Source organism: Podarcis cretensis (assembly GCF_951804945.1).
Source record: "Podarcis cretensis genome assembly, chromosome: 6".
NCBI lineage: Eukaryota > Metazoa > Chordata > Lepidosauria > Squamata > Lacertidae > Podarcis > Podarcis cretensis.
This window is the reverse complement of record NC_137175.1, coordinates 1,552,660-1,567,585: the sequence shown is the minus strand read 5'-3', so window position 1 is coordinate 1,567,585 and position 14,926 is coordinate 1,552,660. Positions and strand designations below refer to the sequence as shown.

The following is a 14,926-nucleotide window of genomic DNA, read 5'->3' as shown; positions in this document are numbered from 1 at the left end:
ACTGGATAAAATTGGCAGTTATAATGAGGCTGCTATTGGAACAATTCTGGAAAATCAATAAGAAATATTCAGACTGGTGGCAGCTGCAAGCATTCTTGAATGATGCTGAATATTTAGACCCATTCCAACCTGGGTTCAGGTGGCCTGATGGATGACCTCTGCAGAGAGCAGGACAGGGGGAATCATAAAAAGTAGGGTTAGAAATGACCTGAGGGTCATCTATTCCAACCCCCTGTAGTGCAGAAATGCTGCCTTGCTCCTGCTTCTCTTTGGCTTTTGTTTCCATTGACCACATGGAACAGTTCTAGGGGTCTTAATAGGTCACAAGCTTAACATTAGTCAACACTGTGATGCAGGAAGAGGAAAAGGCTAATGCTATTCTAAGCTGCATCAACAGAAGTGCACTATCCAAAGAGTTTTGGGAAAGTGCCAGGAGGGCTCTAACTACAGAGCTTCCTGGCAAACCTGAGCACAGGTAGAGCCAGCTGATAAGAGCTGCCATGTCCTCTGTTGGAGCCAGACTTGCTGCCTCCATCCTTGAGGTGCCATGAATCAACCTTAGGGACCATTCTTCCCTTGGGGAAGGCTGGAGGCTGAGGAAGGCGTGATCCCGTCTGGGGATCTGGATGGGAGGGGCTCATGCAGGCTCACAGGTGTATCATAAGGAAACCTGGGGGAGCAGGGAGAGCAGAGGAGGAACTGCTCTCCAGACAGCTCTCTAGGTGGAGAGTAATAGAAAGCAGAGTTCATCCAGAACCAGTATTGAGACTTGTGCTTTTCAACTTTTTCACAAACAATCCAAAGATGGGATGAGCAGTGAGGTGGCCCAGATTGCTGAGGATATTAAATAGTTCAGGTTGCTTTAGCTGCTTTGTGATCATTTGTTGCAAAACCTTTTTGGAAAGAAAAGAATGTCCACTCTGTCCCACGTACTGTCCTGACCTCTGTCCCTTCTTCCTTCACCACCCTCTTTGGGAATCCCCTGTTGAACCTGTTTTCTGAGATATAAGTGAGTCGTGGGCTGGGCAGTAGACTTAGCTTGTCCACCATGGGGTGGGGTGGCCTCCTCCTCCTTGTGGGGCTCCTTGCTCTCTGGGGTCAACTGACACCTGCCTCCAGCCAGTATCCAGGTAAGCACTTTCTCCTCCTTCTCCCAGTTCAGCTCTGTTCCCACCTCACCTGGAACCTCTTCTTCTCATGAAAGCAGCCCAGGTGGGCAATGACATCCACATTGGAGAGGGGAATACACCTGCCTCCTGCAGCCAAGAGCCCTTTCCCCTTTGGCACGGCTGATGCCCTCTTTCTGAATGCCCCAGGCACAAGCCCCCCCGGACTCAAGGTCTCCCTTGGTGCTTGGAAGCTCCTGGTGGCAGCTCCTCATTTCTGTGATCCTTTGCATTTTGATAACAGAAGAGGCACGCCTAGGACAGAGTCATCGCCTGCCTACGAATGGGGTGCTGGCTTGGAAAGGTTCCTCTCCAGTCACTCAGATTCTCCAGCCTCTCCCAACCAATCCATTCCTTTCTGCTTTCTGTTCATTCTGGGTGGAGCTGAGAGATTCCCAAATGTGCTGTCAGTTCCTTCTGCACGGGATATAAAGCCTCCTGGGCGCAGGCAGGTGACTCAGACCTGCTTTGCCATGAAGTCCATCAGCCTCTGCCTGGTTGCGCTCCTTGCCTTCTGGGGTGAGCTGGGACCTGTGTCTGGTCAGATGCCTCTAGGTGAGTGTCTCTTTGGACTCCCTTGTCCCAATCTCCATCTTTCTAAGCTCCCATGGGAAACACTCTCTATGGCAGCCTCCCTCTGAATTGGCCGCAATTCCCATGAGCCTCTGCATCTTCTGGCTGTTCTGGGAGGTGGAGTCTGGTGGGCACCAAGTTGAGAAACCCCTCATGGGTAGCTGAAAGAGTCCACCAACTGAGCTGGCGTTGTGTCCTCCTTTCACGACGTCCTCATGAGGGATCCTTCGGCCAGGTTTCTCCCACTCCTTTCTAGCAGGTCAGATAACAGCTTCTGTTCCTCCCTCTCCTGGGAGATGCTCCTGCAGATGATCTCAGTGATCGAGCTGGAATATCAGGGTTCAGGTGATCCCTGAGGGATCTTGGACCCAAGTTGTTCAGGGCTTTGCCATTAATACAAGGAGCTTGAACCTGGTTCCACAGCAGATGGCATCTTCATGGCTCAGCTTCCAGAGCTGGTTGAAGAAGCAACTCTTTTACCTGGCTTTTTGACACTTGAGATGTGTGTTTTTAGGACCCACCCACCTTGTTTTTATGATTGCAAGTTGTTTTAGACTGTTTATAAGACTGTGCTTTAATTTTTCAACCTGTAATTAATCAAGAGGTCATTAACAAACAATAACTATAATTATATCTCTTCTGTGATGGCGAAGTCCGGCTCCTCTGAGATCAAATAAATGACGTTAGAGGTGCAAGGGTGGAAATGTTAGCTCTGTGCAAAGAACTGGAGAGAGCAAGTTTGAGGGTGTATGGGTTTCCTCGGCTTGTCATTTCTAGCCGTCCTCCTCACTCAGGCACCTCTGTGGAAAGGTTGCCCACAACCTTTCAGCCGTTGGGACCGTTTGTTACAAAACCTGGTCAGGGGGGGGGGGAGAATTTCCTCTCTGTCCTGCTCACCACTTTCACCATCCTCCTGAGCTTGCTGTGATTCTGCAATCCTGGGCAATATAAGGGAGCAATCCGGCTGGGCAGTGGACTCTCTACTTAGCCTCACCCACCATGAAGTCTGGTGCTCTTGTGCTCCTTGTGGGGCTCCTCGCCCTCTGGGCTGAGCTGACACCCGCCTCTCTTCAGAGGCTTCCAGGTAAGGAATCCTGTTTCCTCTCTCCTTACAGGCACATGCGTCAAAAGCATTTCTCTAGCAATCATTTGTTGTTGAGAGAAGTGCAGTCATGAAAATTCCTTCAGGAAGCTGGGGAAGCTCAGGGGAACAGCCCTTGAGTTGCATGCAGAAGGTGTGTGGTTTCATTCCCCACTGGGAATGCTGAAATTCAGTGAGAGGGGGGCATTCTGCCACTCTGCTGTGCCACTGGACACCCCCTCTTGCCAAGGTGTTCCTTATATAATTTGCTCCCCTTCCCAGCAATGAGACTTTGCCAGGGCTTCTATGAATAAATGTGTTGAGTGTGTGTGTGTGTGCGCGCGCCAGACTGGGTCTTTGACCCGGGTGACAGAAAGCCTAGCTTTGGCCCTTTCTTGTGGAGTGTTCCTTCAGCCTCCTCTCTTCTCCCCTCTCATTGGGAGTCCTCCGGACAGCCCCTCCCACTGCCCTGGTCTCTGAGCTGCCCCTCCTGCCCCCAAAAGAGGTGCCTCCCCACATTGCCCCACAACAGCCTGGGAAGAGGATACACCCAGCCTTAGTGGCCCAACAGAGACTGGTCAAAGGTGAACATGAGGCCAGCACCTTACCTTGGCAGGCAGCAGCAACAGCAGCAGCGGACACTCACCTCCCAGGCAGGTCTTGACCACAGCAAGAAAGACCAAAGCAGTGACGGCCAGTCGGCTGGCCAGCCTGCCACTCATCTGTCCATTCCCAACAGCAAGGGCTGGCGGACTGCCTGGCAGGGCTCCCTCACCCACCTGCTTACTCTGAGGCCGCCTCAGTTCCTGGCAACCAGCATCCCCCGGCCAGCCCCAGACGCACCATTTGCCTGTGGAGCTTATAGCCAGGGCTGCTACAATAAACAGCTGTGCAAGCCTTTGGGAGGCAGAGACACAAGAGGGAGGGAAGGAAAGAGAGACAGAGGCCAGTGTTGCCCATCATTCAAGGCACCCCAGGGTGCCACAACACACTGGTTGAAAACCACTGCCCTAAGCCAATGATTCAGCTCTCCTGTTCAGATATTCAAAGAACAGGGAATCTGAATCTCCCTATTTTTGTGGGTGTAAGTTGCTTCAAACTGCTTTTAATCTTTTGTTTTAAGGTTGTAATGTTCCCTGGGACCTAAGGGTGAAGAGCAGGTAACTAACGAAAAGGGCTTCCCAATCCACATTAAGATGGGGTGTAGGATGTCCACTAATACATTGCCTCAGAAATGCCAGCCCTTTTCTGACACCCCCTCCCCGCTATGGCCAAGAGCAGCACCCCTTGGGAGCAGCAGACTTGAGGGGTGCAGATTTGGTGCCACCTGCTGGGCTTCTGAGGCAGGGCAGGAGGAAAACTTGCCTTTGCAGCCCAGACCCACTTTCAGGTAAGCTGCAGGAGAGACTTAAGGACACACACCTTGTACCTAGAAGCAAGCCCCGCCCATCTCCCAGGAAATGATGAAGATATGAACAGGATGCTGGCATAGAGAAGACAATAGCTTGATCCTGCAAGCTGCTCTTACATTCTTTCTTTAAGCGGCAGAAGCTTTCGATTTTCACAGCGGCGAGGAGTTGAAATGCCTTCTTTTCCAGCACTGATGAAGGGCTTAGTAATCCATCTCTCTCTCTCTCCCCCTCTCTCTCTTTCTCCATCACAGAGAAGCCTGGCACCTGTCCTACTCTGATCCAAAACGATGACACCCAGTGCGGCCAGTTCTGCTCTACGGACAACAGCTGCCCAGGGAGCGAGCGCTGCTGCCAGACCGGCTGTGGGCAAAAGTGCATGCTCCCACGTGAGGGTAAGCAAAGGGGCATCAGCACCTCTTTTTTTGGGGGGGGGGGGTGAAATATACTCAGAGTCGCAAAGTGATTTCATGCTCTTTATTCAGCTCATAGTGGTGAGGAGGAATGAAAGTCCCCTCAAGGTATCTGCTTTATATACATTATTTACACAATGGGCTGCACATGATTGGCTAATTCCGGAATTCTACTGTAAGCCAATCAGGTTGTGGATTCACTTCTATCTGGAGCATGATTGGGTAGTTCCTGCCAACCAATCATACTGCTGCATTGTTCTAGGACCAATCAGGCTGCTGCCTTTTGGATCCTATTGTTCTAGGGCCAATCAGACTGCTGCAGTTTGGATCCTATTCAACCCAGTACATAACAGGGGGAGAAATGAAGTCAGGAACCTCCTATCTGCCTCACCTTCTGACTGAAATGTGCTCTTGATCAGCCACCCATGCAAACAGGGTTTGGCTGCATATCCTGCCTGGACCCATGTAGGCTTTAATGCTGTAGTTCAGAGTCAGGCAAGAGGCGTTGCAGTGCAGCATCCCACCCGCCCTGGTGTGGCTTGTCCAGACATGGCAGCTGACCTCCACCTGGCGCAGGGCCAGCAGAGTCCAACCAACAGGTGGGAGGCAGGCTGTGCACAGCCTCAGTCCAGAGACTCACCTGCTCTCAGGTGTGCAAGCAGGTCAGGTCAGGGGCACCGCATTCATTTCAAGGGAAGAGGAACTGGCTCCTTTCCTTCAAGTATTAATGGTTTTTTTAAAAAAAAAAAAAGAAAAAGAAAACAGACCTATTCATTTATTAAATGTCTATACAGCCCTTCATCCGAAGATCACAGTGCAGTTCAGAAGGACTGACAAAGAACCAAAAACATGCATAAATTCAAAGCTGAATTACCTCAGTTGTGTAAAGATTGAAGTAAACACTCAATTCCATGATTTGCAAATTAAATTATTAGTTCATCTTCTTACTTAATTTGTGCAGCCAGATAGCTGATTTCAGCTGAAGAAAATACATTCAGAAAATGTTGGGAGTGCACTCAGTGTTGGCTTGCGGCCCAACAAATGCTTCTGAATACCAGTCATGGCAAACACAGGAGGGGGGAACGTGTTCTTGTGCTCAGATCCCTTTCGGTCATCTGCCTGGCCACTGTGAGAACAGGACACTGGACCAGATGGGCCACCTGCTTGATCCAGCAGATGCTCTTCTTAGGTTCTCCTTTCATCCCCAGTCTACCCTGGATACTGCCCCAGGCTGAGCCCCCAGCCAGGCCAGGCTGCGAACTGCTCTGTGATTTGCAACAATGACCAGGACTGTGGCTCAGTCAACTTGCCACGCAAGAAGTGCTGCAGCAATGGGTGCGGGAAGACTTGCCAAGTGGCTGAAGAAGGTATCTCTTGGATGTGGGAGATATGGGGACCTGGTGGGGAGGGTAGTTGTGTGTACATGTGCGTGGCTGGCAGAGGATTCTGCCAAGAAAGAGGTGCTGGGGCTCACTCAAAGAGTCTCCTCTCCCTCATGCCAAGCGGTGTGGTGGCGGCGGCTGCCAGTGGTAGGAGCATAGGAGGGGAAATGAACTCTGCACATGCTCAGGAGTTTATTTCCTCTTGATGATATCCTCACACGTTCCAGAGTGAGTCCTGGCATTCAAAACAAAATTCCATCTCACTACTGACTGCTGTCTCCTCCTCTCCATCTCCTTTTTCCAGAGCACCTTGGCGTGTGCCCCAGATGGGAACTGGTGCGCACCTTTGCCCCCTGCAATGACACCTGCAGAGACGACCGAGACTGCCCCCTCACCCAGAAGTGCTGCTTCACCGGGTGCAGCCAGGGCTGCATGGACTCAGGTACTGGCAAAGCCCCTGGCCCCTTCCCCCCTCCCTACTTCTCTTCTCTGGGCACCTAAGTGCCCTGGAGACTGAGAACATCCCCTCATGGACCTCCATCCATTCTGCCTCCAACAGTTCGCAGTGACAGATGCCAGCTGCCACCCGAAACTGGACGATGTTTAGCAGCCTTCCAACGTTACTACTACAACCCATCGCAGAAGAAGTGCATCCTGTTCCACTATGGTGGCTGTGAGGGTAACAGCAACAACTTCGAGACAAAAGAGGCATGTGAGGCAGCCTGCGGGAAAATCAGCCCAGGTACCAAGTTTGGGACCCACCAGAACTTCATATTCATGGCTTCATTGATTGTGTTTATATATCCCCTTGTCCTCCAAGGAGTTGAACTTCCCCTTCTTCATTTAACCCCAACAACAACCCTGTGAGGTAGGCTAAGCTCAGAGGAAGCCACTGGCCCAAGGTCACCCAGTGAGCTTCATGGCTGAGTGGGGATTTGAACCCGCATCTTTCTCAGGTCCTAGTTCAACACTCTGACCACCAGGCAAGGCAGTAGAGCCCCTCTGGGAAGGCTGGCAACCCCATCCAAGGAGCTGGCCAGAAGGGGTCCAGAGTTCTGGGAAGACTGGGTACACTGCTCTGTTCTTGACTTTATGTTTCATATAATTGAGGGGATGGAGCGGTTGGGATTTCTTAGCTGGACAGAGGCTGGATATGGGTGTTGGAAGCCACAGGAAGGGAGAGGGCTGGTCCTGTGCTCGGATCCTGCTTGCTGATTTCCAAAAGCATCTGGCTGGCCCTGCGAAAACAGGATGGTGGACCAGATGGGCCATTGGCCTAATCCAGGAGCCTCACCTTATGTTCTTCTTAATATTATCACTTTGTGCCATAATCTTTGTATGGACATTTGTGATTGGGGCAGTTTGAAATTTCAATATAAGAGATGGTATCTGAAATAGGACACTAAAACTTTGGACTCAATATCCAACGGTGGGGAGCCTTGCAAGAATGAAGGTGGCCTTAGAAATTCTGACACCCCAATTTCAAAGTCCTTCTCTGGGAGGTGGAAATGACAGTTTGGCAGCTGTGGTGTATTTGACGCGTTGCCCTCAGGATTCCTTAAAAGAGGACGACACTCCTTGCAAATCCCCGGAATAAGGAGGAGTCATGTATTAGCTCCATGTTCGGTGATAAGCAACCTTTGCCATAGGGTGACTCCTAGTTTGTGCCCAAAATGATATGTTCTTGCAGATCTTGGAAGGAGGGTTTGGGGTTGGAGCATTTGGCAAAGGGTTGAGAGGCGAGAGGGCTGCAAAGGTTTGAGCCAGCAGCCACAAGGAGGTCCTCAGATTCAGTCCCTGAGCTGGGCTGGCCCAAGAGCCCAGGCGCAATTCCTCTCTGCCTGGAAGGAGAAGAGTCTGTGATTCATTCCCTCTAGCGGGGTGGTGGGGTGGTGGTGACTTCTTATGGAGGAATGCATGCAGGGAACATGAAGTTGGAATTAAAAACTCTTGACACCTTCCTGCCCTAAGAAAAACCTCTCTGCTTTCTCTTTCTCCCCCTTCTGTGGCCTCAGAGGTCTGCAAGCTGCCAAAGGACCCTGGTCCATGTGAGGGTTATTCACAATTTTACTACTACAACTCAGCCACCAGGAAGTGCGAGATATTTGTCTATGGGCTCTGCGGGGGGAATGGCAATCGGTTTCCCACCAAACTGGAGTGCATGATGGTCTGTGGGCAAACAGGTAAGATTCTTGTCTCCATGTGTGTCTGAGCTTCTTTGTCTCTCTATTTATCTCTGTCTCTAAATATTTATAAGTGTGCATGTGGAGGGCAGGGGGCAGACTGTGGAGGTCCACAGGGTTCTCTCTCAGCTGCCTTGCTGGTCTCATCCTGCCCTACCCATGGGTGAGTTTACCAACGGCTTCAAGAAAGGAGCTTCTGACTTCTGGCAGTGAGAGCTTTTCATCAGTGAAATGGTCTCCCTTGGGAGGTGGTGAAATCTCATTCTTTAGAGGTTTATAAGCAGGGTTTGAGGGACGCAGGTGGCGCTGTGGGTTAAAGCCTCAGTGCCTAGGGCTTGCCGATCGAAAGGTCGGCGGTTCGAATCCCTGCGGCGGGGTGCGCTCCCGCTGCTCGGTCCCAGCGCCTGCCAACCTAGCAGTTCGAAAGCACCTCCGGGTGCAAGTAGATAAATAGGGACCGCTTACCAGCGGGAAGGTAAACGGCGTTTCCGTGTGCGGCTCTGGCTCTGGCTCTGGCTCTGGCTCTGGCCAGAGCAGCGATGTCACGCTGGCCACATGACCCAGAAGTGTCTCCGGACAGCGCTAGCCCCTGGCCTCTTAAGTGAGATGGGCGCACAACCCCAGAGTCTGTCAAGACTGGCCTGTACGGGCAGGGGTACCTTTACCTTTAAGCAGGGTTTGGCTGTCTGTCTGTGAGGAATGTCGTTCCTTCTTTAAGGGGGTTGGGCTAGATGACCCTTGGGGGTCCCTTTCAACTCTACAATTGTATGATTCCGTCATTGCTGCTGCCTGCCCTAAGGGCCAGTGCCCAATTACTTGGCTGCCGCCCCCTTGACTCTTTTTCTTTTCTTCCCCCAGAAAACTCCACTGAGGAGGACTGAGTCTCTCAACCTGATCACCTTGTCTGAGAAGACCCCAACCCCAGAACAGACATCAATGTGTTGCCATGCCCCCTCCTTCTATCTCTGGGGAAGCTGCTGTGGGATCCTGTATCCCCAAATAAAACCTGAGCTTTCTGGCATGCGCTGAGTCTGGTTCTTGCATCGCATGACATGAGGCCTCAAGAGGAGCCCCACATCCGCTGCTGCCCCAGTGGGGGGAGAGCATCTCTCAACGCCCCTCAGCTGCTGGGCTGGGGAGATTTGGGCCTGGGGCCTGGAATTGAAGAGGATAATCAGTTTTTCTCAAACCTTTTTTGGGTCACTGCCCCCTTGGTTCCATAAACTCATCCCCAGTTCCCCCTTACAGTATTCAGAGCAGGCTCGAGTTGGATCATCAGAGAAAAGGTTTCGGCCAAGATATTGAAAGAAAACAGCAGCCAGGAGGCCTGATCTTTATTGTTGCACCAAAACCTCAAACTACAATGTAAAGGAAGCAGAGAGACGCCCCGAACAATGGGTGCTCCCGCTTTAAGAGGTTTCTCAAAGTTTCCCACATATGTCACAAACATGTCATGGAACAGGAGTGATGTCTGTGCAGAAACCTGATGCCCTGTCACTCAAAATAAACTGCATTCTTGTTCCGAAGTAAAACAAAAGGAAGTGTAAATACCAGTCTGAAGCCGGTTTCGATTGCTTGTTCACACTTTTCATTGACAGCTGCAGTATCAGCGTAGCCTGTTAGGGTTAGCTATGGTGCTTCTGATTGGGCGAGTAACCAGATGGCTGAGCAAATAACAGCTCCTGACTGGTCAGCTAATTTTTGAACAGGGAAAAGAATGGGAAGATAAAAGATAATAACGAAAGGAAGGAATAGTGGCAATTTTCAGGTTGCACAAGTAATTGTGCCTTTGTTCAAACTATATAGGTTAATTAAATCAGCCAAACGGATGAACCTGATCCAAGGATGCCAGCCTTTCAAGGTTTGATAGTCATCTGCACCTCCAGCATCCCCTGCCACCCCAGCTAATTCCCCACCAGGGGGCGCTGCCATACACTAATAATAATAATAATAATAATAATAATAATAATAATAATAACAACAACAACAACAATAATAATTTATACCCTGCCCATCTGGCTGGGTTTCCCCAGCCGCTCTTGGCAGCTCCAACAGAATATTCAAAACACAATAAAACATCAAATATTAAAAACTACCCTAAACAGGGCTGCCTTCAGATGTCTTTAGATAGTTGTTTATTTCCTTGACATCTGAGGGGAGGGCGTTCCACAGGGTGGGTGCCACCACCGAGAAGGCCCTCTGCCTGGTTCCTTGTAACCTCACTTCTCGCAGTGAGGGAACCGCCAGAAGGCCCTTGGCACAACAGCAACGATTCTATCTCTTCTGATCAGGGAAAGCCTGACTTCCCTGCAATCAAATAAATCATGTTAAAGATGGACCTAGGAGCCAAATATTTGAATGCCCCCCTCTGCAATCGATGGGCATTGGCATACAGATGGTGTGAATGCACAGTGCCACGTGGTGGATTATGCAGGGCGGAGCTCATTCCACTTGGCAGCCCTGCAGATGCCAGGGTGGAAAGGCTGCCTCTGGGCGAAGCAGTGGAGAGGGCCAAGTCGGGGGTGGGCTCCCTTGGCCCCCTCCTTTGGAATGGAGGAGCATCTTCCACTGGCAAGAACAACATGCCCTGGTCCAGCCAGGTCTGAGTCTCACAGACCCCAGAGAAGGAGACCCAGAAAGGGGTTTGTGGAGGAAGGAGGGTCTCTCCAACCGGAGCGCCACCATCCCTTTCTCTCTGCTGATGGTACAGCTGGGAACCTCAAGGAAAGGCATCCTGGCTTGCAGAATCTAAGCCAAGAAGCCCCTTCTTCCTTGGGGAGGGGGTGTCATTTCAAGAAATCCATCTTCTGTGGAAATGTTATCTACATCTTTGCAGCTGTTGGGATGGTTTGTTACAAAACCTTGTGGGCCGCAGGGTGTGGGGAGAGGCTCCGCTCTGTCCTGCCCAGCACTTTTGCCATCTTCCTGAGCCAGCTGTGATTCAGCAATCCTGGACAATGCAAGGCAGCAGGCAGGCTGGACAGTGGACTCCCCACTTAGCCTGACCCACCATGAAGTCTGGTGCCCTTGTGCTCCTTCTGGGGCCCCTCATCCTCTGAGCTGAGCTGACATCCGCCTCTGGACGGAATCATAAGACAAGGAAGATCTGTCCTGATTTGACTGTGGGGTGTTTGCACATACTCCCATTTTCCTTCACCCATCCCACAATATTCAATGCCTTTCCCTGTTACTTCACAAACCGCAAAAATCTGATTCTTTTTTTAAACTGGAGTCCTTGTGCTAAGGTCACAGAGCCAATTAATCCAGTTTAAGTGTGGAAACCTAAAGTTCTAGGTATGTTGTTGTTGTTGTTGTTGTTTTATGGTTTATTCAATTTATATATCACCCTTTATCAAAAGATCCCAGGGCAGTGTACAATATTAAAAACACATTACAGAACATCAATGAGAAAAACATAATAAAAACGTAGCAAAAAGCATACTGACAGATAGTCCAATAATAAAATAATCACCAGCATAACAGTCCTTTGGTGGAATCCCTCCTGCAAATTCTGACAGCCTGGAGTCAGTTCTGGGCGGAACAATGGTCTGGCTTAGTATTAAGCAACTTTCTATGTTTCTTTTTTATAATTGTTAAATTTTCTGTTTTACAATTTAAAATACTCATTTTAACATATCAATGACTTCCCTTCTTTTCGTTCCATGGTTCATTTTGCATAATAAAAATACCCTCATATTTTACAAAAACTAAACCATTCAGTATTCCATTATTGCGTCCATCAAAACTTATTTACACTGTTGGATTTATCTTAATGCTGTCAATGTTTTCAGGTGCACACTATTATTTCCTATATATTCAATAAATGTTTTCCAATCTTCTTTAAATGTATGTTCTTAACATATAGAATCAGAGAATTGTTAAGTCTGTAAGTTGTGCATATTTTGTCAATTTAAGTTGCCATTCTTCTTTGGTTGGAACCTCACTCGTTTTCCATTTTTGGGCTAACCAAACCTGGGCTGCAGTTGTAGCATACATAAACAACCTTTTCTGACACCTGGGAATTTCAGTCTGAATTATCCCCAACAGAAAGGACTCTGGGTTTTTGGGGAAAGTACTTTTCCAGCTCATCCAGGTTCCCCCAGGCATCCCGTTAGTCACTGTGGGCAGAGGACACTGGATTATGGAGCCATTGGCCTGATCCGGGAGATGTTCTCTTTTTGCTCTTACGTTCTCTGCAAACCTGCCCTACACACACACCCCTGTTGTCCAGATCTGGTAAGATTTGCTGGTGCCAATCGCAAGAAGTGCGGCTCAGGTAGAGCAAGTCCCCATGTGAACAACAAGTTGCTGGTCCTGGTGCTTCTCTAGAACAGAGAGAGAATGTGCTCGAGCCATCGAACTAGGACTTGGCGTTTGAGAATCAGAGAGGTCTTTGTACGTGTGTTTCTTCTATGGGATCTACTTTCACAAGTACTACCAGTCCCAGAGTTCTTTGTGCAGATGCAAAAAACAAACAAACATAGAACGGATGGGGAGGCAAAGTAGCCCAGCAATTAGGGACATGGATCACAATGATGCCTCTACGATTTACAGCTCGGAATATATGCAAGTAAATGGAACCAGCTTGCTTTATGCTGCTCCAGAGGATAATGGATCCAAATGACAAGAAGGGAGATTCTTGTCTTAAATGTTAAGATGAAATTTCTGCCAGTAAGAGGCATTCAACGGTTGGGTGGTCATCTGTGATTCTGGCATTCCAAGGGGTTGGGCTAGATCAGGCTTCCTCAACCTCAGTGCTCTAGATGTTTTGAGACTACAATTCCCATCATCCCTGACCACTGGTCCTGCTAGCTAGGGATCATGGGAGTTGTAGGCCAAAAACATCTGGAGGGCCAAGGTTGAGGAAGCTTGATGCTTGGGTTCCCTTCCAATGCAACAATTCTATGATCCTGTGAAATAATATCTCATACTGTACTCAAGTATTCTACAAACTCACTAAATATTTCCATGTGAAATACTGTATCTCAAAGAAAAACATTTTTTGGAAAACATTACAAACTTTCTCCAGAACCATTTCCTTCTCTTTCTCTCTCCCACACACAGGGCAGTTAATTAATAAACAATAATATTTATTCCCCCCCCCCCTGAGAAAGTAAAGCCTAGTTCCTCTGGATCAAATTAACTGTGATAGAGATGCAAGGATGGAAATGTTCCCTTTTTGCAAAGCACTGGAGACGACCAGGTCTGGGGTGGGCAGGATTCTTGGCTGACAGAATTTAAGCCAAGAAGCCCCTTCTTCTTTGGGGGTGTCATTTCAAGCAAGTCCTCCTCACTCAGGCACCTCTGTGGAAATCATGTTACCCACATCTTTGCAGCTGTTGGGATGGTTTGTTACAAAACCTTGTGGGCAGGAGGGTGTGGGGAGAGGTGCCAACTCTGTCCTGCCCAGCACTTTCGCCATCTTCCTGAGCCAGCTGTGATTCAGCAATCCTGGCCAATGCAAGACAGCAGGCAGGCTGGGCAGGGGACTCTGCACAGCATAGAATCATAGAATCATAGAATTTCAGAGTTGGATGGTACCCCAAGGGTCATCTAGTCCAACCCCCTACAATGCAGAAACCATAGCTGAAGAATCCTTGACAGATGGCCATCCAAGCTCTACTTGAAAACCTCCTAAGAAGGAGGTCTTCTCTTTGGTGATCACTCATAGCCGAGTAAGATTGTCTTCCATAAATGCTATTTTAACAATGAGTCCGTAAGTGATTGTGGAGGCCAATTCTGGATCCCCACACCCTTCCACAGTGGGAAAATTGGTTTCTGGGTGGGAATTGATCACGGTGTGGATTTGCCAAGTGTGCCTTCCTCCTAGCACGTTTCTCCCTTGCATCCTGAGTTTGAGTGTCTTCAAAGCCCAGGACACCTTTGGTAAAGGCTGTTCTCCAACTGGAGCGCTCACAGGCCAGTGTTTCCCAATTGTTGGTGTTTATACTACATTTTTAAAGATTTGCCTTGAGATAGTCTTTAAACCTCTTTTGTTAACCACCAGCATTATGCTTTCCATTTTTAAGTTCGGAATAGAGTAGTTGCTTTGGAAGATGATCATCAGGCATCCTCACAACATGACCAGTCCAACGAAGTTCATGTTGAAGAATCATTGCTTCCACACTGGTGATCTTTGCCTGTTCATGACTTTTTGTTGTTGTTCTAGGACCTTTCATGGTATTGATGTCAACTCACCATTTAGTAGTTCCCTGAGTCTTCTTTTTTTGCCTTTTTGAGGATGGGGAGAACATTTGCCTGCCTTCAGTCTGTAGGGACCTCATCTGTTCTCCAAGAATTCTCAGAGACGATAGACAAAGGCTCTGAGATTACACTCAAAAGCTCCTTTAGTAACCTTGGATGCAGCTCATCAGGCCCTGGAGTTTTGAATTCATTTAAAGTAGCTAGGTGTTCCCTCACCATCTCTTTTCCTATCCTGGGCTGCTGCTCCCTCCTTACATCATTTATTTGGTTCTCACCAGGTTGAACATCACCTTCCTTCTGGGTAAAAACAGAGGCAAAGTAAATGTTGAGCCGTTCCGGTTTCTATCTGTCACCCAATAGCATTTCTCCATCTTCTCCACACAGAGGACCTACTGTTCTTCCTCTCACTTCAGAAGTAGCTGGAGTAACCTTTTTTATTACTTGACCAACCATGAAGTCTCTCTCTCTCTCTCTTACACACACACACACACACACACACACACACACATATGGAC

At 49.0% G+C, this 14,926-nt stretch overlaps 1 protein-coding gene across 1 annotated transcript; it reads left to right on the top strand.

Moving 5' to 3' along the window:
• The first annotated feature begins 2,400 nt into the window (after nt 1-2,400).
• Nucleotides 2,401-9,242, top strand: LOC307217882 (uncharacterized protein). The gene is made up of 7 exons (XM_079979905.1): nt 2,401-2,823; nt 4,484-4,624; nt 5,851-6,009; nt 6,329-6,466; nt 6,584-6,766; nt 8,040-8,207; nt 9,066-9,242. The coding sequence occupies exons 1-7, from the start codon at nt 2,739-2,741 to the stop codon at nt 9,086-9,088; spliced, it is 897 nt and encodes a 298-aa protein (XP_079836031.1). The 5' UTR covers nt 2,401-2,738; the 3' UTR covers nt 9,089-9,242.
• The last annotated feature ends 5,684 nt before the right edge of the window (nt 9,243-14,926 follow it).

Excerpts from the sequence above, each read along its gene's own strand:
- LOC307217882 (XM_079979905.1), top strand. The coding sequence starts at position 2,739 with ATGAAGTCTGGTGCTCTTGTGCTCCTTGTGGGGCTCCTCGCCCTCTGG. Across the intron at positions 2,824-4,483 it reads CTCTCTTCAGAGGCTTCCAG|AGAAGCCTGGCACCTGTCCT; the intron begins GTAAGGAATCCT and ends TCTCCATCACAG. Across the intron at positions 8,208-9,065 it reads GATGGTCTGTGGGCAAACAG|AAAACTCCACTGAGGAGGAC; the intron begins GTAAGATTCTTG and ends TTCTTCCCCCAG.